This window comes from Panicum hallii, chromosome 7 (genome assembly GCF_002211085.1).
Source record: "Panicum hallii strain FIL2 chromosome 7, PHallii_v3.1, whole genome shotgun sequence".
NCBI lineage: Eukaryota > Viridiplantae > Streptophyta > Magnoliopsida > Poales > Poaceae > Panicum > Panicum hallii.
The window spans coordinates 33,348,470-33,368,679 of NC_038048.1; the positions used below are offsets into that span (position 1 = coordinate 33,348,470).

Genomic DNA, 20,210 nt, shown 5'->3' on the forward strand with positions numbered 1-20,210 from the left:
CTATTGCAGCGGTTGTATGTTAAAGTTAAAGATGAAGAATGGGTAGCAAGAACAAGAATGCAGCACTCATAATCTGGCCAGTCACAAATCTGTGAGTAACATGAGATAGACAGCATAGTTACATTTTTCTTTTTGTTTTGTCCAGATATTGTTAATCATTGACTCTGTACTTTACTGACACATCCATGCTACATGCAGATGCAGGCCAGGCGACTGATTTGTAGTTTGTGCAGCCTGTCCAGTGATGCCACCGTACTCTTTTCTTACTCAGTCTGGTCATCCAAGTCGAGCTGCTTGAGCAGCTCGCCGCAGACGGGCAGCGGCACGTCCTTGAAGTAGCCGAGCGGGTTGGCGAGGCGCACGCTGTCGCAGATGCCGACGTTCCTGGTGAGCAGGACGCTGGCGCGGTCCCTGAGCTCCTGGACCTCGTCGCAGTCCTTGCGCGGGCTCTGGACGAGGACGACCTCGCAGATGTCCTCCTCGTGGCTGTCCTTGAGCTCGACCTTGTAGGTGCCGGTCTCGTCGGTCACGCCGTCGATGGCGCGCTCGACGTTGCCGGTGCCGAAGTGCTTGCACTCCAGCCTGACCTTGGCGCCTGCGATCAAGAACCCAGGTGAGCCAACGCTTTGGAGTTTGTACATGCAGGGTCAGGGTCAGCGAAATGATTGTGTCCAGAGATTGAGAGATGGCACATTACCCTTCATGTACTCGGTGACATTGGTCTCGAACCCGGCGCGGCAGGTGTCGCAGTAGACGCGGCCCTGGATGACGTAGTCGGGAGCTTTGGTGGCGACGGCGGCCACGGCGAACAAGAGGATGGCGGCGGCGGCCGGAAGGATGCGGAGCGAGGCCATGGCCGCCGGATTAATGTTTCCCCTTCCCTGGGATGCTGGAAAAAGGGGTGTGAGAGCCTTTATTTGGTGGGAAAGGGGAGAGGAGGGTAGTGGAACTAGCCTGGTTTTTGCAATGGGGCTGTGGTGTCCTTATATAACCTCGGAGCCCGAAAGGTTTGTCTGGCTCCCCGTGGAAGTAGGAAATCTCTGGAGCAGCTGTTCTGATCCTGGCCGTGTTTTGCGTAGTTGGGAGGCAAAACATGGTGAAAATTGTGGCGATTTTGGGTGAGTTTCTCTGCGGTCCACAGAAGTTGAACAACTTCTAACGGGACATCAAACATCTCCCATCGAGCATTGCCATTCGCACTCATGTTCCTACGAAATGTGAGCGAACTTATCTTTTTGAGAAACAATTTTAATGAACTTATCTTTCCGAAAAGAAAATGTGAATGGACATTGATCAAATGCTGTTTGGGAGGGGGGCTAACCACATGCGGATCAAATGAGGATTTATGTCCCTTCTAGTGCACGCATCACGAGTGCAAGAATAAATTTTCATGTTCAGCATTTCTGCATTCCAGGTGATGCATGGTCCCGAAAGCATTTCTTCAAAAAAAAAACTGTGGAATCAGATGTTGACAAACGACATGAGCATCGAGCAGATGCTTTGTTCGGCAACAACATGAGCATCACCAGGAGCAGTACCGTATCTATATAAAGCTCTGCATGCAGATGCTTAGCACCAACGAGAAATAACAAGGAAAAAAACACTTTCTGAGTTTAGCATCAGGACTCAGGAGCAACTCACATTTCCAGCTTAGCTTATTGCTCTTTATTATTCCTATAATGACGAAGTTGTTTGCGTCCACACTCCAAAACTTGTATACATGAAAAGAAAAGAAGTAAAACTATATAGAAGAAAAATGAGTTTTGCGAGCTAACATTATGTGTCTTGGGTTTCGCTGAACCATGTAGTGTACAACAACAGAAGACTCATGGCTGCAAAAAAAGAACACTCATGACTGGAGGATAGCAAGAGCACACGACTCGACTACATCCCCTGATATATCAATGTGCTTGCATAAGGACATCAACCAAAACACTGCCTTTGGCGCCTGCAAAAAAAAGTTCCATGTAAAATAAACAATATAATTAAAACGAATTGAATTTGGGATGGATGTAGTAGATAGGAGATCGATCAAGGCATCGCCACGCTCCTAATGTGGCTATCGTGTAGTGTAATCATCTCTCGTCAGAGATACTTTAACTCCTTATCTAAATTCTGGTCAAACTCCTTAAAAATTTTGTTCATCAATAGCATTTAAAATATTCAGTTGAAATGATAAATAAAATCGTATATGTAGATTCGTTAGATATAAGATATATATTATGATGGATTATTCACCTTGTCACAAACGTCGTACATTTTTAAAAGCAGAGGTATTGGTCAAAGTTATAACTTAACAAAAAGAGCATATATATAAAATCAACAACGTCAAGTACTATGACCGGAAGTAGTATGATCATGAAGAATAGTGCTCAAATGGCGTAGCTACTTGTTTCATGAGCAATTGGATTTGGGGTTATATAGCATGTCTCTACATGAGCGCTACTCTGGATTTGCGGTTCAGTCTTTGAAGATACTCATAGGGATAGGGTTTGCGTACATATATTTATAAGGGTGAGTGTCTAAGTTGTACTATATAATTTTAAGAAAAAAGGAAAAATAATCTGTTTTTGCTAATTGTAGTGTTATTATATACCCAATTAACTATGAGCACTGTCGTTAATTGCAAAGAGAAATTTGTCATAGCATGTCTCCTTTATACTAGATTATTATTACAGATGATGCGTTGGACGCATCAAGACATCAAATAATCCTACTGCAGGTACGCCGTGAAAAATCGTGACAGCCGCAACAAGGCTGCCGATCGATGCACGCACGGAGTGGTTGGGTCACGTTCACTCGGCTGGCGGCGTGAGCGCGGGCGGGGACCCAGGCGCCAGCTGCTGCAGGCCGCAGCCGGCGAGGCAGCCCATGTCGCCCTGGACGCAGGCCGCGGCGCAGACGGGCGCCTCGTCGGCGCGCGCGCCCGCGCACCGCGTCGCGCAGCCCATCGCCTCCGTCACGCACCGCATCGTGCAGTCCAGGATCCTCCGGCTGGCGCGCGCGGTGTCCGGGTCGGGCTCGCCTGCCGCAGTGGCAGCGTCGTCGGCGGCTGTGGCGACGAGGAGGAGGAGGAGGGAGGCGAGCGCGACGGCGGCCGCGGCACGGGCAGAGGCCATGGTTTTCTGGCCGTGTCGTAACTAACCAGCTGCGATGGTAGAGGAGGGAGTGAAGGCCAGGAGAGGTGTTTATTTGTATAGGGTAAGCATGCAGGGGACATGGCCATGGCATGGCCTGGTCGCATACGAGATGCATGGATGCAGCTTGAGCAGGGCGGCACGAGGAACGCGTGGAAAGAAGGCGTCGCAGCCGGCCCAGCTGGTCGCTACTCGCTACTACGATCGTCGGCCGACGACCACCCGCCGCGCCCAGCTAGCCGCTTCATTCCTCGCGTTCTCGGGAGCGGCGGCGCGGCATCTCGATCGCCGCTTGGACGACAGCCCGGATAGATAGAACGACATGCAGTTGCACGGTATGTAAAATAATAATAATAATAATAATAATAATAATAATAATAATAATAATAATAATAATAATAATAATAATAATAATAATAATAATCAGACATACACCAACTAGATATAAATTTGGAACCAACTATACATAGCTTATGCGTTAGCTGGTCAAATTTGTGAATTTATAATGTTATACTTATAATATATCGCGAATAGCAATGATATATCTCGAAGTGTGATAATTGTAATATATATCCAATTAACTCTTGGGATCGAATTACGCATAGTACATATGCGCTAGGTGGATCGATATGGATCGGGCTCCACTTCTACTCTTCATCGGGCTTAGTGCGACATTTCTGCGGTTCACCTCGATCGCAGCCACAAGCCACCTCGCGCAGGAGCCGCTCGATCGCCAGGCGGTCCCCCTTGGCGTCGCAGACGGACGACGCCTCCGCGACAGCCGCGCCTCCTCCCCCTCCCCCGCCCCCTCCTGCGGCGCACTTGTTGAAGCACTGGATCGTCGTCATGATGTACCCGACCAGCTGCGTAGAGCACGTCGTGAAGCAGTCCATGGGGCCTCCAACACCGCCGCGCGCGGCATCCCGATCGGCAGCCTCTCCCGCCACGCCGCCCCCGGCCACGGCGGCTAGGAGGAGGAGGGAGGCGGGCAGCACGGTGGCAGCGCACCTCGTGGCGCCGGCACGGGAACTCGGAGTGGCCATGGCTGTTGATCGATGGAGCGAGAAGGGCAAAGGTTTGTGTGTAATATATAGGCCTAGACTAGAGCCTAGAGGGATGGGGTCACGTCCGGCTGGGGGCCTTGGCATGGCTTTCTGGGCTGGTTTGATGTCGGGAGCGCGCATACGACATGGATGCTCTGGCCGCAGGGTGGCACGATGAACGTGTGAAGAAAAGTGCAAAGGGGGAATTATTTAGTTTGCAAACAAATGAGATTCCTTTCAACCTAAGAACAGAAAAGTTGAGATGGCCGAGTTGGTCTAAGGCGCCAGATTAAGGTTCTGGTCCGAAAGGGCGTGGGTTCAAATCCCACTCTCAACATGGTTTCTTTTGCTTTTTTATTTTTAAACCTTCATTTGTTTTATCATAAACTACACCTTCGGGGGTATTATTTCCTTCACATAGACATTCCTGATAAGCTCATAACAAACATACAGATGCTCCTCGGGGGTAGTATCGAAAAGTTCTATGCAATGGTCAAAAGCTTGCCGTAGCAAAGCAATCTGTAGCCTGTAGTTGGGCCGCTTTGTAGCAACCACCCAGTCTGATAGACCCATGGGCCTTTTGTAGCAACTAGCAAGCCCGTCGTCAACAGTCGCTGCTATTCCACGCTCCCCCAAAATCAACTGACATGCGGGCCCAGCAGCATAAGGCGCTGCCGATCGACGGCGGAGATCTTCCTCATCCCTCTGCTATAAGCACCACCGCAACCCTAGACGCCCTCTCAGCCTCAGCCTCCCGCCGCCGCCGCTCTCTTCTCCGGAGACCCTCCCCTCCAGAGACCAGCGAGCGCGGAGACGCCGGAGCGAACCCTCGCCTGCGACCATGGTACGCGCGGCGGCCCGATCCGACGGGATCCTTCCGGTTCCATGCTTTTTCTCGTTGGGTTTAGGGTTCTGATCGGTGTGGATTTTGGTGGCGGCGGCGTTGCAGGTGCTCCAGAACGACATCGACCTGCTGAACCCGCCGGCGGAGCTGGAGAAGCTCAAGCACAAGAAGAAGCGCCTCGTCCAGTCCCCCAACTCCTTCTTCATGGTACTATTCCATCACCTAGCGGAAATCTTTGGCTCCTATGTTCATTCTGTAGTGCGCTTTTTTCTTCTTGTCGAGAACACCACTATTGCGTTGTGGAGCAAGTGCACGTAGATACTTACAATCACAATACGAGTGTAGAGCTCGTAGATGCATTCATAGTCCTGTCTATTGGTATCGAAAATATAGTTAAGTAGCTGCAGACAGCGAGTGCTGAAAAATTTATTTGTGTGTATAGTGAAGGCTTTTTTTACTGGATTCAGGATAGACTAGATATCTTGAGTCAAAACTCCTTTTATGCAATAAGGTTCTGGGAAAGTAAAAGGTGTTAACCTGCGATTAGCATTGAACGGCATTGATTAGTTTTTATTTACCCAAGCAACATTGTCAAGGAATTCAAGTTTAGCTTGCATTTCAGGGAAATTCCTGAGCCTTATGGCTGTAGTATTTTAACCTACACCAGCTTTCCCATTGCTCTTGTTGTGCTGGCGCTGATGATGATTTCTGTGTGATTTTTCTGCACCCTTTCGATCATAGTGATGATGTGTTTGTTATCTTTATGCAGGATGTCAAGTGCCAGGGCTGCTTCAGCATGTAAGATCTCTTGTAGTTTCAATAATATGATTTTTCTTTGATTCTGGAAATAAGCGTGCTATCTATTGTCTGCCCCTTGCCTTTTTCTGTTTCAATTTCTATGTGATCTTATGGTTTCGCTAATTCTTTTTGAAGTAATTGTCAATCTATAGTTCTATACTGCTGAACTTTTTCGGAACTGGTCTATTGTGCTTTAAATTGATCAGGCATATGCACTTTTGATGATTTTGTAGCTTATTAGGGATACTAGTAATCTCCATTTTCTGTTGCAAGTATTAGGTGTGCAAACTATCCTTGTCATTGATTCCTGGTCCAGTGCTGTTGTGGTAGCTTGACTGAGCACAGTGTACACCTTCCTCATTGCATTCGAATTGCGGATTCAGTTGATGATTATAAATGAATTTAGTTCCCATTGAGCTTTATACTAGCTTATTGATTGCCACTGTCTTGAATCTTGGACATATGTTTTGAAACTAGTGTATTTGATTTGAACAATTTGTTTCGTCTAGATGATAGCTTGTTCTGAGCTGAAATATTGCCTACTTGGGGTGCTATCTCCATTTCATTTTGAACAATTGGTTTCGTCTAGATGATAGCACATTTCCTTGTCACTGATCTGCTGTTATGGTAGAGTACAATGTACATTACCCTTATCATTGCAGTCAAGTATTCTACTGATTTGGTTGCTGCTCCTTGAGTGAGTGCAATCCTCATTTGCCTTTTATAGTAGGCTTAATAACCCATCTTGGACACTTGCATTTGTTTTCACGCTTAAAAATATTTGTTGTCCCCATTTGCCTTGTGGTCGCATCCAACTGTATTTTGGTTGATGGTTCTTTAGTCCCCATTTGCCTTTTATAGTAAGCTTGATAATCCATCTTGGACACTTGGGATTTTACAAACTTAAACTATGTGTTGGGGCCATGGTTTTTAAGTCGTCGCCTAGTCGTCGCCTAGGTGTCCAGGTGGAAATCGATTCCTGGCATCGAGGGCGCCAGGCACCCCATGCGTATGGCATCTGGAGTCGTCGCCTAGGCGTGTATGGCGTCAATTTTTTCTGCAAGGCGGGCGCCGCATGGGCGATTTTGCAAGTGCGGGGGTGAAAAGGGGACCGCGCGGGAGGGTTGCGCACGTGGGAATCAGCAGCAGCTGCGCGCAGGGGAAATCCGCGCGCCTACACCTCCCACCGCGACGTATCGCAGATTCAGAACGAGAGAGGGTGGCGGGCCAGCAGCACCTCGAATCCTCAGCGGCGGTGCGCTGCTCCGATTCAGCCGTGCCTGCTCTCCAATCCCATGGCTCCAGCCCCTTCTCCAATCGATTTGCATCTTCTTCCTCTTCTCCAACCAATCCGGGCGGAAGCCCTCCATTCCTTCTCCATCCAGGAGCTCCTGGTTCTTCTTCTGCCTCCCAGCCAGCACCCCCTCCCGCAGCTGCATCACACGGACACAGGTTCCTCTTCTTCTCTCTTCTTTCCCTCTGCTCAGTTGCTTTTGCTCATGCTTGAGTGCTAGGCTGCTAGCGTATCTGCTTGTGCTTGGAGTTGATGCTCTGCTCTGCTGTAGTTCTGTTAATCTGATACTTATGTGAATGTGTGTGTGCCTGTATGCCTGATGCATGTGCGTGTGCTGCTTTTTGCCGGGCTTTTGTGCATTGCCTTTTGTTTAATGATTGTGCGCTCCTAGTTTAATCTCGGAATCTCTATGTGTAAAAAATGCTTAATCTCTTATGTTTGTGCCCTCATTCTAAATGAGGGTATGTGTATGGTGTCGCCTCGCCGCGCGCCTTATTCACCTAGGCGTCCAGAAGGGGGTGGGTCGCCGCGCCTCGCCTTACCGCCTTAAAAACATTGGTTGGGGCAGCTAACAATAATGTTCATATGGATGTCCTGGTCGTCCTATGCTGTTTATGGTTCCCCATTTCGCCTTGTAATTGCAACCAACTGGATTTGGTTGATGCCTTGATGGTTCTTGAATGACCGCAGTGTCCATTCTTTTTGATAGTGGTAGCTAATTAGCCTTCTTGGACACTTGGACATTTGTTTTTTCACACTTGACCTATGTATTGTGTTCAAATGTGATTGTGCTGTCGATGGATTTAGCTGTACTTAAACGCAACCAATCCATATACCATTGCAAAATGCTTTTGCCTGTTTTTTGTTGTTTGTAACATGGTGTAGAATCTGTTTCCATTTCCATTATTTTGGCAGAAGACACTGAACTGAACCCCCTATGCTTTGGTTGCAGCACTACCGTGTTCAGCCACTCCCAGACGGTGGTGGTCTGCCCGGGCTGCCAGACGGTGCTCTGCCAGCCGACAGGCGGGAAGGCCAGGCTAACCGAGGGGTGCTCCTTCCGCCGCAAGGGCGACTAAATCATCGGGATGCAAAAGCTCTGCTGACGGAGCTGCTAGTTTCCAGGATGTAGTCTGAAAGTTTTGCCAATGGCTGCTATGTGAACCCGTGCTCTTTGAATCTTTTGCTAGAAGTTACGTCGCGACATTGGTACCTTATATTCTACAATTGGGTAAAGGAAGGTCAGACTAGCCGTGTATCCTGGTGATATTTGGCGTCACTGAATCGTTCGTTATTCCTGGTGATGTTGGATGACCCATTCTTCTATTGTGTGCCTTGGGCCTGGGCCACGATTGCTGCTGTTGCTGTGATACCTTGTGACGATGATGGGTCAGAGTGTTGCATTGCGTGATCGGCGGTCTAGCTGACGTCGGTGCTTAGCTTCCTTTCACATAATAGGAAGGAGCAATTGCTGTGCTGTATGGTTTGAGGCTCTGCCTCTGAGCATCCCCTCCTGAACCTGAAAAGGGCATAAAGGCTTCTGATCGACGGGCATCGTCTCTGCTATCTGCATTGGTCCCTAGCTGCTGGTGCAGCTTCGTGCCAATTCCCTCGGCTGGGTGGACATAACCGCGCGCGGCCCTACCCCTGCGCGTGTGAACGCGGCCCTGCGGCCGCCGGCGACGTCTGAACCGGGCAGACCCGCGGTGGCGTCGCGCACGCATGGGGACAAAGCCGGCGGCGAGGCGACCAGATCAGCCTCGAGTCTGCTCGAGCCGCGCTCGCCAAACAATGTGCAGGAAGCCCACGGATTGGCACTAGTCTAAAATATGTGCCGGAGCCCAGGCAGTTGGTGCTTGCCGGCGTCCAGGCGCACGCCAAGGAGGGAAGGGAAGCCCCGCCTCGCCACCGGTCGCATGGTCTCGTCGTCTTCCTCCGGACTCCGGCCGTCGCCTTTGCCTTTGCGGCTGCCCGCGACCGACGGTGCCCCCCGTGCTTCCGGCTTGTCGCTTCTTGGCGACATTGAATATGCAGACCGATCGTAACCCGTCCGCCATTTCCTTCCTACCCTATTAAGATATGACAGGCGCCTGATTGTCGGCAGTTTGTTAATCCAAGAACAATGTCTAGCATATAACGGCACGGCGTCATGATTCGGGTGGACATGGGGAATTCAGAAATTTAATTCTAGGCGACATATGCAGGTTGTTGATCCAAATCATTCGCATTCGTAGTCGGTTCATGCGACGGATCGTCGGTGAAGCGCTGTTGATTTTTGCTGCATTGAGAGTTCATTAAGATGCATTCCTGATTCCATTTTTGTTTCTTTTTCTCAACATCTCTGGAGGTCCCTCTTAATGAAATACATTCTCAGGCATGGTCGTGAAAAAAATTCTCTGGAGGTCAACATTGTTTTTTAGGTGCATCAATGGAGCAAGTCTTTCTAGCTACTTTCTTAGTTTAGGCTATCCATTTCCCTTTTTTGTTTTTTTTTTACCTTTGGGGATGAACAAACTGCAACTTCTCAGCAGGAGAATAGATGCAAAACTTTGTGAGCGCTATACCTTTGTCCCCTACTTTCTCAAGTGGGGGAGCAACCTCATCATCATAGATTTCCATCACAGGAAGGTTCCCGGAAATTTCCAGGCCGGGTAGCTAGTAGTAGGGTGATCAATCATCCCTGAAAGAAGCCGTCCCATGGAAGCAAAATGCTGCGCCTCTTCTGATAAAGAAGAGGCCATGTTTGGGCAACGGGCACAACTAAAGCGCACTCCTTTCCGAAATTTGCACAGGGGTGACAGGTGCAAACCTAACAAATGACCCATGCATGCCAAAGCTGAGGCATGCAAAGCTTCAGCAATAATATTGATAAGGGAACCGTATCGTTGTTCATATTTTTATTCAGTACAAATTCACGTCCTGTTTGGAACAGAGGAAAAAAAGATCCCATGAAAATTTCCAGGTCGATGTTCGCTATTCTTCTTTTAGACTTTAAATTTTTCTTGTGCTTGAAAGTCAGTAGTCAGTACAGGTGGTAACTTCGAGTGATATGCCAAAGATGAAAGCACACAAAAAAGTGGCAAATCTACCAAGATGTTGTTCTCATAACGGAGTAAAGATACGTCTGGTTTTTCTCTTGTCGGCAATGTGTTCTTATGGCCCTGAACCTGAACGGGATGCTGGGGTTTGGATTTAAAAGGGACATTCGTTTGGGTGTTCCTGCTACCGTTTGTTTTACGTACGCCACGGCCAACATCAGCAACTTGATCATAGTACAGGTTGTCGTCTACCTCTGGCACTAACATAAATCTGAACATCACATCGCTTTCAAATCCACCAAAAGGTTTCGCAATCTAAAGGGTTGCCATCAAACAATAATGCATAATTTCAACTTGCTATTGCATATGGTTATGTCTGATGCAGACTTCTCATTTCTAACAAAATTGAGATGTGGATCCGTGATAATGTGTTGCGCAGAAAGGGCACACATGACACATGGATGTTTGAACACTGACACCAAGGGAGTGAAGTCTGCATAAGCAAGTTTTCAGAGGTTATATAGCATAACTCACATATAAACAATATCTGCTGATGAAGAACGACCACGGAATCGAGTCGCTGGTTTTGTATCGATTTCCAGATGAGAGGATGGGCCAATTTATAATGTGCAGCTGTGTACTCTAAATGTGTAGTCTCATAACTCCCAAGGGCATTGGATGGGCACTGCATGTGACAGGCCAATTCAATGACATCCATAGGAGACCACAGACCAGTGAAAATAATTTACAAGCTGGGTCTTTAAAAAATTTACAAGCTGAAACTATCTCCTTGGCAAGATATAGGTAGTACTGTCTTGACCAAATGGAGCCCAAGTTTCGTACTCACAAAATGTTATCCGCGAAAGAAACGTTGCTAGTGAGTAGATAGTCAAGTAAATATTTATTCATTTACAGAGGGAAAATGTTGATCTGTACGTAAACATATTCCTGGGGAAATTTGGTGCTCTGATTTGGACTAGTATAGGACTGGTATAATGTTGCCTGGCAGCTTGAAGCAAGCTAGCAATCATGTACATGATGGTGAGAATCATGAACATTTGTTGAACCCAGTGGTTATATTGATGTGATTGAAGATTTAGTTCCTAATAAGATCTATGCTCCCCAGTAATCATTGGTTGTGATGAGACTGTTCATATGGCTGCGTGCATCAGTTCAGTGCAGAGGATGGAACCTTATTTCAGTTCAGCTTAAAAGATAAAAAGATGGACTTATTTCCCGAAAGGAGCAACCAGAGAAAAAATGGATGCAAAGAAAACTAGAATTGATTCCTAGCTGATTTAATGTAAAAGGTAAATAAAAAGAGATGATTAGCCTGGGCTTTAAGCTTAGCTAAGAAGTTGTATCTATATCAGAGAGATCTAGGCAACGAAAAGAATGAGGTGAGGTTTTGGAAATGGTTTCTGTGGGGAACTCGGCCACATGGGACTGCATCTATACATTCAGCCAGTCTTCGTCCTTCACATGACATAGATCGCATTTAAAATTCCTTTCAGTTAGTTAGGAGGCAAACCACTATGTCGAACTTTATGTGGCAACGAAGGTGTGGCTATGGATGTAGGCAAAGCATTTTTTTTCAAATGTAAAACAAAGCGCACCATTTTTCTTCAACAGTAAGGCACATGCTACAGTCCTTGGAGCGTGCGTTATTTTCTTTCAACCTTTCGAGTTCTGACACCCGTGTCCAAACCCGTAGCAAGACAAAGAAATGAGACGTGATTGGCTTGTGTAGCTAATAAACAGAATTACTATGTAAGCAGAACCGTCGGCATACACATCGACTACTTGAAAATAAAGCGAAAAGAAGTCGTCGTCCCAGTCGCGTGGACCTAGCACAATCACCTTTCTGAACATAGAAACATACAGTAGCAAACAGAAAAAGAAGAAGAAAGAAACTAAGAAAGAAAAGAAACAATTCGTGACTACATTACATAGCCTATAGACTACAGTCTACATGTTGTAGCGACATGGTATAGCTAGCATGGCTAGCACGAAAACTCTGTCTAAAATAGCGGCTCAGATAGACTTGTTTCCGCCCTAGCAGACGAGCAGAAAATTCAGCCGGACCCATTCTTGTTCGATTGGGCTAGCCTAGAGCTCGTAGACCCATGGCCGACCCAACCCAACCCGCCGCACGGGCTCCGCGGCTGGGTCACCCGATTTTTTATAAATCCGCCGGCCGTCGTCCAAGAAGGAAGAGGAGCAGGGCAAGAGCACCACAGCACACCACAGACCCTCCTCCCTTCTCCCCTCCTCCTCGATTCCAATCATAGGCCGGCTCGAGGTGCCGCCCAGTTCAACGGGGCGCGCATTCTTTACTACCACTGCTTCCCCTCCTCCCGAATCATTGTATACTCGCAGCGGTTTGGCTCGGCCGCGATTCTTTAGCAGCTTAATTTTATTTTTGTTCTGTCTCTCTGGTAAGGAGGAAAGAATAGTAGTGGCCTTGTCTCTCCGGCCGGTTGGCCGGTGCAGGTGCGTTAATGGCGGTTGACCGCCCCGCACCCTCCCCCTCGCGCCTTTAAATCGGGCGGGAGCCACTGAAAGAGCTTCTGTTCTTGATCCGCACTCTGTTCTAGTGTTCTTGATCTGTCCGTCCATCTTCAGAACCATCACGAGCAACCTCGCCCGTCTTTTCTAAGGTGATTGCTCGCTCTTGTCATCCTTCCTTCGATGATCGATCGGGTCGTGCACGAACATGAGGTTCCGTGTCTTCGTCTTGGCAAAAGGCTCTTGGCTTGATTGCTTGCCTGACTGCTCTGGTTCTGGTTGGTTGTAGCAGTACAATGGCGCCGGGAGAGAAGACGACGATCCTGGTGGCGAGGAAGGGCCGGCTGCGGCAGCGCTACGACGGCGAGTACCGCCTCGTGGCGGGCTGCGTGCCGTACCGCGTCGGCGCGGACGGCCAGCCCGAGCTGCTCATGGTCTCCACGCCCAACAGGGACGACCTCGTCTTCCCCAAGGTACGTAACTGACCATCCAATCCAGCAGCTACCACCTCCCAACCGCAAGCCAGCACGATCGGTTCTCAGGTCATCAGCAGCTCAGCTTGACGGGATCGCCTTCTTCCTCCTCTGGCAGGGCGGGTGGGAGGACGACGAGGACGTACACGAGGCGGCGTGCCGCGAGGCGCTGGAGGAGGCCGGCGTGAAGGGCACCATCAACGTAAGCATTTCCTCCCCTCCTCCTTCCAACCCTGCATGAACTCTCTCTAATTGAGACCACTGGTGACACGACATGCCAAAGCGTGGATCACGTTGCCGGCCGTCTACTGGCTGATGGCTCGTGTTCGTCGCCGTTTGAGAAAGCAATCTACCAGCTAGTAGCTAGCTCTCAACACTCTGAAAACAAAAGCGCACCCCTGATCGCGACGGGCGCCTGCTGCCCGCGTCGTTACGTGTGCGGATGTGATCCTAGCAACCTGCTGCTGACCGGTTGCGAGATTGTCCGCCCCCTTCGTCACCCGATTAAATTTTCACTTGATGAAAGCTCAGGGCGCAGCCTTGCATGCTCGTCGTCTCCATTTTGCTGAACCGGCTTCCTACTGATGATGACAAAAGAAAACTAGGGGCTGAACTGACCTTCAGACATGTACAGTTGAGTAAGCCGACAGCAAGAACACTCGAACACGACAGCGACTCGATGCTCGGTAGGGAAAGCGACAGGGAAATTTCCCTGTTGACAAGGTTGCCATGGTGGATTGTCACTAGTCGTAAGCTACAGGAGGGACGACTTGGCCGTTGACTTGCTGATGGATAAAAATGGTTTCTGAATATATATGCGAGTTCAAGATAAGCACGGCAATTGCGCAATGTCATGCTGTTTATTTTACAGTCTTTTCATCGAGTTGGGGAGCCTAGCTAGATTGTGATTTGTGAATGATTGCTTTGCTTTGTAGTTTATTCGGCTTTGGCTCTGGCTGGCTCGTCGTCAGAACACTGTCTGTTGGGACAGTTTCTTCAGAGATCTGGTCAAGGCCAACAGCCTTTTTTACTTCACCATTTTATCCTCTGTTTATTCTGCATCCATGGCCGGCCAGTACCCATGTGCTCTGTCCCCTGCTTGGCAAACACAAGTCTACACTCTACAATGCTCCGATTTATTTGTGGTGTGTGTTTTCTTTTACTTGGTTGTTCTTGCATGAACCAGTTTTGTTTCTGACGTTCTTAAAAAAAAAGTTTTGTTTCTGACGACCATATCGATTCGAAGCTCATCTGTCTAGTCTGCACTTCTTTGGACAAAGTTTCACATTTCGTTTAGTAAAACTTGACAATTCATTTTTAGAAAAAGATAAACTGTACAGCTGCCAGATGTAACTGTCTGAACTAATTAAGGCTGAAAAATTCAACTGAACAAGTCACTGATGAACACTTCCGGCTGCATTTGTGTTTTTCAGAGAACCGCGCTGGGGATGTGGGTGTTCAGGAGCAAGAGCAGCCCGGTGAGCGGCGACAGCCCCCGGGGCGCCTGCAAGGGCTACATCTTCGCGCTGGAGGTCGCCGAGGAGCTCGAGCAATGGCCGGAGCAGGACACGCACGGCAGGCAGTGGGTGAGTAACCAACTAACCAACCCATCGCCGTCTCATCTCTGTTCATTCTTCATCCACCATTGCCAGAGCTAGCTCAGAGTTCTAATTGCCTCTCGGCAAATCGCAACAGGTCTCACCGGCGGACGCGTACCGCCTGTGCCGGTACGACTGGATGCGCGAGGCGCTGTCGGCGCAGCTTGACCGGCTGGCGGAGGCGAAGCCCGCCGCGCCGGAGCTGGATGACCACAGCGGCGTGTACATGATGGTGAAGGCGGCCGCTGCCACCGCCGACCGAGCGGTGGCTCTCTGCTAGCTGATCTCAGTGTCAAGCAATGTCTAGTAGCAATCAGAAACCGTCTGATGACTCAATGATTCCCGCGTCTTTTTGGTGGTGTTGTTGTACCCTGCAGTTAGTGTTGGGAATAAACCCAGCCTGTGTGCGTGCATGGCTGGCGTCTAGCTCAGCGGCGTGTCTGTGCGTGCGCGGGCGGCAAGTTTGGCGGCGCGTGCGTACGTGTGGCTGGTGGGTAGAGTGGCGCATCGCGTGTGTGCGTGAGCGCAAGCATCTTGTGCGGTGGCGCGTGTGTATGCGTAGTCGATGTGTGTGTGCTGCACGTTAGAGGAGTTAGTCTTAGTTAGTTATCTAGTCAGTGCATGGATAAGTGCTCACCAATGGATGGATGCTGGAGCTGTACGTTGCAGCTAAGGCATGAAGACGTGGGGCATCGTATGCTGCTGAAGATCAGGATCCTGGAGAGGAGTGCGTGTGCTGCGCCGTGTGAGAGCGCCGGGTCTTCAGGATATGCATGGCTGCATGCATCAGTAGTGGAGCACGTTGTTGCGTGGCTCACGATCAGTTTGTTACTACTACGTGCGTGTTGGAAGGCTACATAAGCCATGTACTGCTCGGCTGTAGAGAGTCGGGTGCTGTGTGTGTTGTAGTGGTTGTTTACCCGGTGTTTGTTGCATCAATACAGTAGAGTGCAGCGTATGCGCGCTGTGGCGTTTGGGTGCTACTACTTGTCTCCTGCTACTGTTCATCATCTTCTTCCTCCCACCGTACATTGTTCTTGAGTGGTTGAGTCTAGTAGTTCCAACAATTGGTATCAGAGCCATAAACGGTGAATGCCCAAGATCCTGCGCTACTACCTCGAGCAAGAAGCAATAGCGGGGGTTCCACACGGCGCTGCGGGAGGCACGGTGTCCATGTCGTATCTGGTGCTATCGCCGGCGAGGTACATGGCGTGGGCAATCAAGGTGGAGGTGATCCTCAACGCATAGGGCCTCTGGGAGGCCGTGTCTCCGTCGGGCGATGCCGCGGTGGATGCGCAAAAGAACAAGACGGCGCGGGCGCAACTTCTCCAAGCACTGCCGGAGGACATCCTCATGCAGGTGTCGACGAAGAAGATGGCGAAGGAGGTATGGGAGAGCCTCAAGACAAGGTTCGTCGGCGCGGATCGAGTCAAGACTGCGCGCCTCACCACGCTCAAGGGGGAGTTCGACAAGCTGTGCATGGTGGACGGCGACGTGCTTGACGACTACGCCGGGAAGATCAGCGGCATGGCCGCGAAGTTCGCCGGTCTCAGGTCCACGCTCGACGACGTCACCATGGTGAAGAAGCTGCTCGACACCGTGCCTAATCACCTGTACCCGGCGGTGGCTGGCATCGAGCAGTTCTGCGACGTCGAGACGATGGCATTCGAGGAGGCGCTTGGCAGGCTGAAGGCGTTCGACGAGCGTTCACGACAGCGCGCGCAGATCATCAGCGCGCAGGTGGCGAATGGGGGTCAGGCCGGCGGCGACAAGCTTCTGCTCGCGGATGCGGACAAGAAGGACCGACAGTGGGCGAAGTCCGGCATCGGCAAGTGCTTCAACTGCGGAATTCGGGGTCATTTTGCACGGGATTGCCGCAAGCCCAAGAAGGAGGTCGTCATGGTGGCCACGGCGAATGTCGAGGAAGAACAAACTCTGCTGTGAAGGCTCGGCGTCGGCGGCGTTGGGTTTAGGGGGAGATTGTTGGGAATAAACCCAGCTTGTGTGCGTGCATGGCTGGCGTCTAGCTCAGCGGCGTGTCTGTGCGCGCGCGGGCGGCGAGTTTGGCAGCGCGTGCGTACGCGCGGCTGGTGGGTAGAGTGGCGCATCACGTGTGTGCATGAGCACAAGCATCACTCGGTGGCGCGTGTGTACGCGTAGTCGATGGGTGTGTGCTGCACGTTAGTGGAGTTAGTTAGTTAGCTAGTCAGTGCATGGATAAGTGCTCACCAACGGATGGATGCTGGAGCTGTACGTTGCAGCTAAGGCATGGAGACGTGGGGCATCGTATGCTGCTGAAGACCAGGATCCTGGAGAGGAGTGCGTGTGCTGCGCCGCGTGAGAGCGCCGGGTCTTCAGGATATGCATGGCTGTATGCATCAGTAGTGGAGCACGTTGTTGCGTGGCTCACGATCAGTTTGTTACTACTGCGTGCGTGTTGGAAGGCTACATAAGCCGTGTACTGCTCGGCCGTAGAGAGTCGGGTGTCGCGTGTGTTGCAGTGGTTGTTTACCCGGTGTTTGTTGCATCAATACAGTAGAGTGCAGCGTGTGCGCGCTGTGGTGTTTGGGTGCTACTACTTGTCTCCTGCTACTGTTTATCATCTTCTTCCTCCCACCGTATATTGTTCTTGAGCGGTTGAGCCTAGTAGTTCCAACAGTTAGTTCTCTCTTCTCTGTGAATCTGCCACCACAACTTCTTTCTGATGAAAGTTTCCTGAAATCTTCGTCGACTTAATTGGAGCCTCTGCCATGGCCGTTTCCTGAAGCTTGGTGTCGGCCGGCTTCCTCTGTAGGTTCAGGTTGTTCATCTGAATGCTCTGACTCGTTCTTGTGATGAATAGCGTCTGTTGCAGAATTTCACTACTAGGGTCACAAGTGCTCGCATGTAATTGTTTGGATTGTTTATTGTCCTGAGATCTAATATGTTCACTGTAAGATGTTCACTACTCGTATTGAAAGTAGATTTATTATGTAAACATTTAGATCTAATATGGAATTAGTATCAACTATAACTAGTATTTGGAAAAATAAACTACCTTAAACATAGCTAATTACAAGACACCTTTATGCTAAATATGCGTTTGTTCTTTTCATAGTTTTTTTTAAAATACAGTACAAACACACACGCTCACAAACACGCATGCAATCTTACCCCTATGAGCACCTCGGAGAGACTGAGCCGGCAGATCCTTGAGATTGACGAAGTCACCATAGATGTATCGCTGTCGACGGGCACGTCATCTATCACTAAAAGAATAGGTCCAGTTAAATCCTGTAACAAATCTAGGAAAACGCGAGCATCCATACCGAGTCTAGATCTTAAGCCCAGATGGACATGTTTCACCACAAAGAACCTTACCAGCTAAGCTCTGCTTACTATGTAAACAACTGAATCTTCATCATACAACCAAAAGGAGTAATAATCGAACCAATTGAGAGTTCTATTCGAGTTGTTGGTGGGCTGTGCTGTCCTTATTGCCATGTACTCCGATCCAGAAACCCAATATATATAGAAAGATCTTATGACATTGAAGAAATTATATTTGTTTTGTACATGCATATGCATAATAGTATAGTACTGGATGCTCAGTGCACTGTTCTCTTATCACAACAGATTACACAAAGTAAGGTTATAAAGCTAAATATATCATTATTCACTCAAGCGGTTGATTCCAGCATGTGTGCAGATGCACGGGCTGATGGGCTAATGGTCCTCAAATTAGCATTGTGTTGTGTATCTGTTTTTCTTAGACATGGTAGCTTTTTTTTCCTCGAATATGCAGGAGAGCTGCGTATCTTTGTATTCAGAGGAAAAAAGAAGTGGTCCAATTACAATAGACAGACAACACCTCACCTTCGACCAGAGTGAGGGTTGCAAAAATCTGGTAGAACTATTAAAAAAGGATGAACCTAGGACCTGATCACACAGCACCTAACATCCTAAACTTGCTCAACCAACCTTCCCGGGTTCAGGGCAGCAAGTCCCTTAGCCCCAGCGAACCTCCAAAGCAGGGATTCATCTTTGAAATCCTGGAGTGCCCGCTGCAGATTTGGGGCCCTCCCATCGAAGACACATGCATTCATGTGTTTTCATAGATTCCAAGCTCCGAGAATGCATAAGGAGTTGAAGCCCTTCCTATGATACTGTAATTTCTTCCAAGACCACCTCCACCATTCAACAAAAGAGCCAATGCTGCTACTGGGCATCAAGTGGGATAGTTCAGAGGCTGCAGGATATCAAACCAAAATTGACGCGTGAAAACGCAGGATGTAAGAATGTGCTGAACATTTTCTTCTTCTTGGTCACAAAGAGGGCAACGCTCCGGATGGGGGAGGCCTCTTTTTTGCAGCCGCTGTCCAACAGCGATTTCTAATTGCCAACCAAATGAAGGTTTTGCATTTGCTAGGGGCCCAGGGTTTCCAAAGTCGCTTCCAAGGTTCGAAGGTGATGGAACCGACGAAAAAAATTTCTGTATGCTGATCTGGTAGAGTAGATACCTGAAGCTTCAAACTTCCAATGATGAATATCATCTGTGGTGTTGAGCACGAAGTTCAACATGCTGTCCCATAACTCAAGATACTCCACAAGACCACGCCAACCGAGTGCTTTTCTGATGTTTCTCACCCGAGTAAGATCTTGCATAGCCTCAAATACTGTTCTTGTTCTTCGTATTTTCTGCGGCACGTAATTGAATACATTCGGAGCTAGATCCTCCAAACAGCAACCATGGAGCCAGCGATTAGTCCAAAACAAGGTGTTCTGTCCATTGCCAATAGTGGTGACTACTGAAATTGCAAACATGGCCGTTGTGTTAGGATGCACCGGCACCTCTAGACCAGCCCAAGGCCGATCTAGTTTGGTCTTCTCAACCCAGAGCCAACGCATTTGGAGTGCCCACCCCATGATTTCTAGATTGTGAATTCCTAGCCCACTGAGATCAATTGGTCTCATGACTTTCTCCCAAGCCACTAAACAACTACCCCCATTGGTGTCCTTCCTTCCCTTCCATAAGAAACTTCTCCTGATCTTGTCAATTGCTCGTATAAACCACTTAAGAACTTTAGTAGCCACCAGCAGGTAAATAGGTATGGCAGTGAGTACGAAACGTATCAAAACCGCACGACCAGCTAGTGTCATTAGAGAAGCTTTCCACCCTGGCAACTTGTTGGCAATTTTTTCAATCCAAGATAGCAGGTCACATCTTCTTAGCTTCTTATCAGAGATGGGCAGTCCCAAATATGTGGTAGGGAAACTGAAAGTTGTGCATTGTAGGGTGCTGCTGACTACCTCCATAATTTCACCTTCACAACGGATAGGGATCACACAGCCTTTTTGTAGATTTGTTTGCAAGCCCGAGACATCCCCGAAAACTTGCAAGAGGTTTCTAGTGAGCTGCAGGTCCGCTTCTTCAGGACGAATGAAGAGTGCCACATCATCTGCATAAAGAGATAGACGCTGACCAGCGGAATGCAAAG

General features: G+C 49.0%; 4 protein-coding genes and 1 non-coding gene across 8 annotated transcripts; 4 read left to right on the forward strand and 1 right to left on the reverse strand.

Annotated features, from left to right (window-relative positions):
* Window positions 1-101: 101 nt before the first annotated feature.
* On the reverse strand, window positions 102-922 carry LOC112899884 (pollen-specific protein C13-like). The gene is made up of 2 exons (XM_025968531.1): window positions 698-922; window positions 102-595 (listed from the first exon to the last, which is right to left on the reverse strand). The coding sequence occupies exons 1-2, from the start codon at window positions 852-854 to the stop codon at window positions 264-266; spliced, it is 489 nt and encodes a 162-aa protein (XP_025824316.1). The 5' UTR covers window positions 855-922; the 3' UTR covers window positions 102-263.
* A 3,514-nt stretch (window positions 923-4,436) lies between these two features.
* On the forward strand, window positions 4,437-4,517 carry TRNAL-AAG. Its single transcript has one exon. It is a non-coding gene; the product is annotated as a tRNA-Leu (tRNA).
* Window positions 4,518-4,866: 349 nt separating this feature from the next.
* Window positions 4,867-8,442, forward strand: LOC112900337 (40S ribosomal protein S27). Of its 2 annotated transcripts, XM_025969153.1 has the most exons (5): window positions 4,867-5,024; window positions 5,130-5,231; window positions 5,794-5,822; window positions 6,780-7,274; window positions 8,069-8,442. In XM_025969153.1, exons 1-5 carry the CDS (start codon window positions 5,022-5,024, stop codon window positions 8,193-8,195), a joined length of 756 nt encoding a protein of 251 aa, XP_025824938.1. In that variant the 5' UTR covers window positions 4,867-5,021; the 3' UTR covers window positions 8,196-8,442. The 2 variants fall into 2 exon arrangements, with proteins under 2 accessions (XP_025824938.1, XP_025824939.1); XM_025969154.1 differs by lacking the exon at window positions 6,780-7,274.
* Window positions 8,443-12,250: 3,808 nt separating this feature from the next.
* LOC112900180 (nudix hydrolase 13, mitochondrial-like) lies at window positions 12,251-17,464 on the forward strand. Of its 3 annotated transcripts, none has more exons than XR_003230154.1 (6): window positions 12,251-12,814; window positions 12,952-13,135; window positions 13,254-13,337; window positions 14,569-14,721; window positions 14,831-15,110; window positions 17,393-17,464. XR_003230154.1 is itself a non-coding variant. In XM_025968956.1 (5 exons), exons 2-5 carry the CDS (start codon window positions 12,959-12,961, stop codon window positions 15,011-15,013), a joined length of 597 nt encoding a protein of 198 aa, XP_025824741.1. In that variant the 5' UTR covers window positions 12,251-12,814; window positions 12,952-12,958; the 3' UTR covers window positions 15,014-15,716. The 3 variants fall into 3 exon arrangements, 1 of the variants encoding a protein (XP_025824741.1); XR_003230155.1 differs by having other exon boundaries at window positions 12,955-13,135; XM_025968956.1 differs by lacking the exon at window positions 17,393-17,464 and having other exon boundaries at window positions 14,831-15,716.
* On the forward strand, window positions 16,108-16,677 carry LOC112900672. Its single transcript, XM_025969504.1, has one exon. It carries the CDS (start codon window positions 16,108-16,110, stop codon window positions 16,675-16,677), a length of 570 nt encoding a protein of 189 aa, XP_025825289.1.
* Window positions 17,465-20,210: the final 2,746 nt, after the last annotated feature.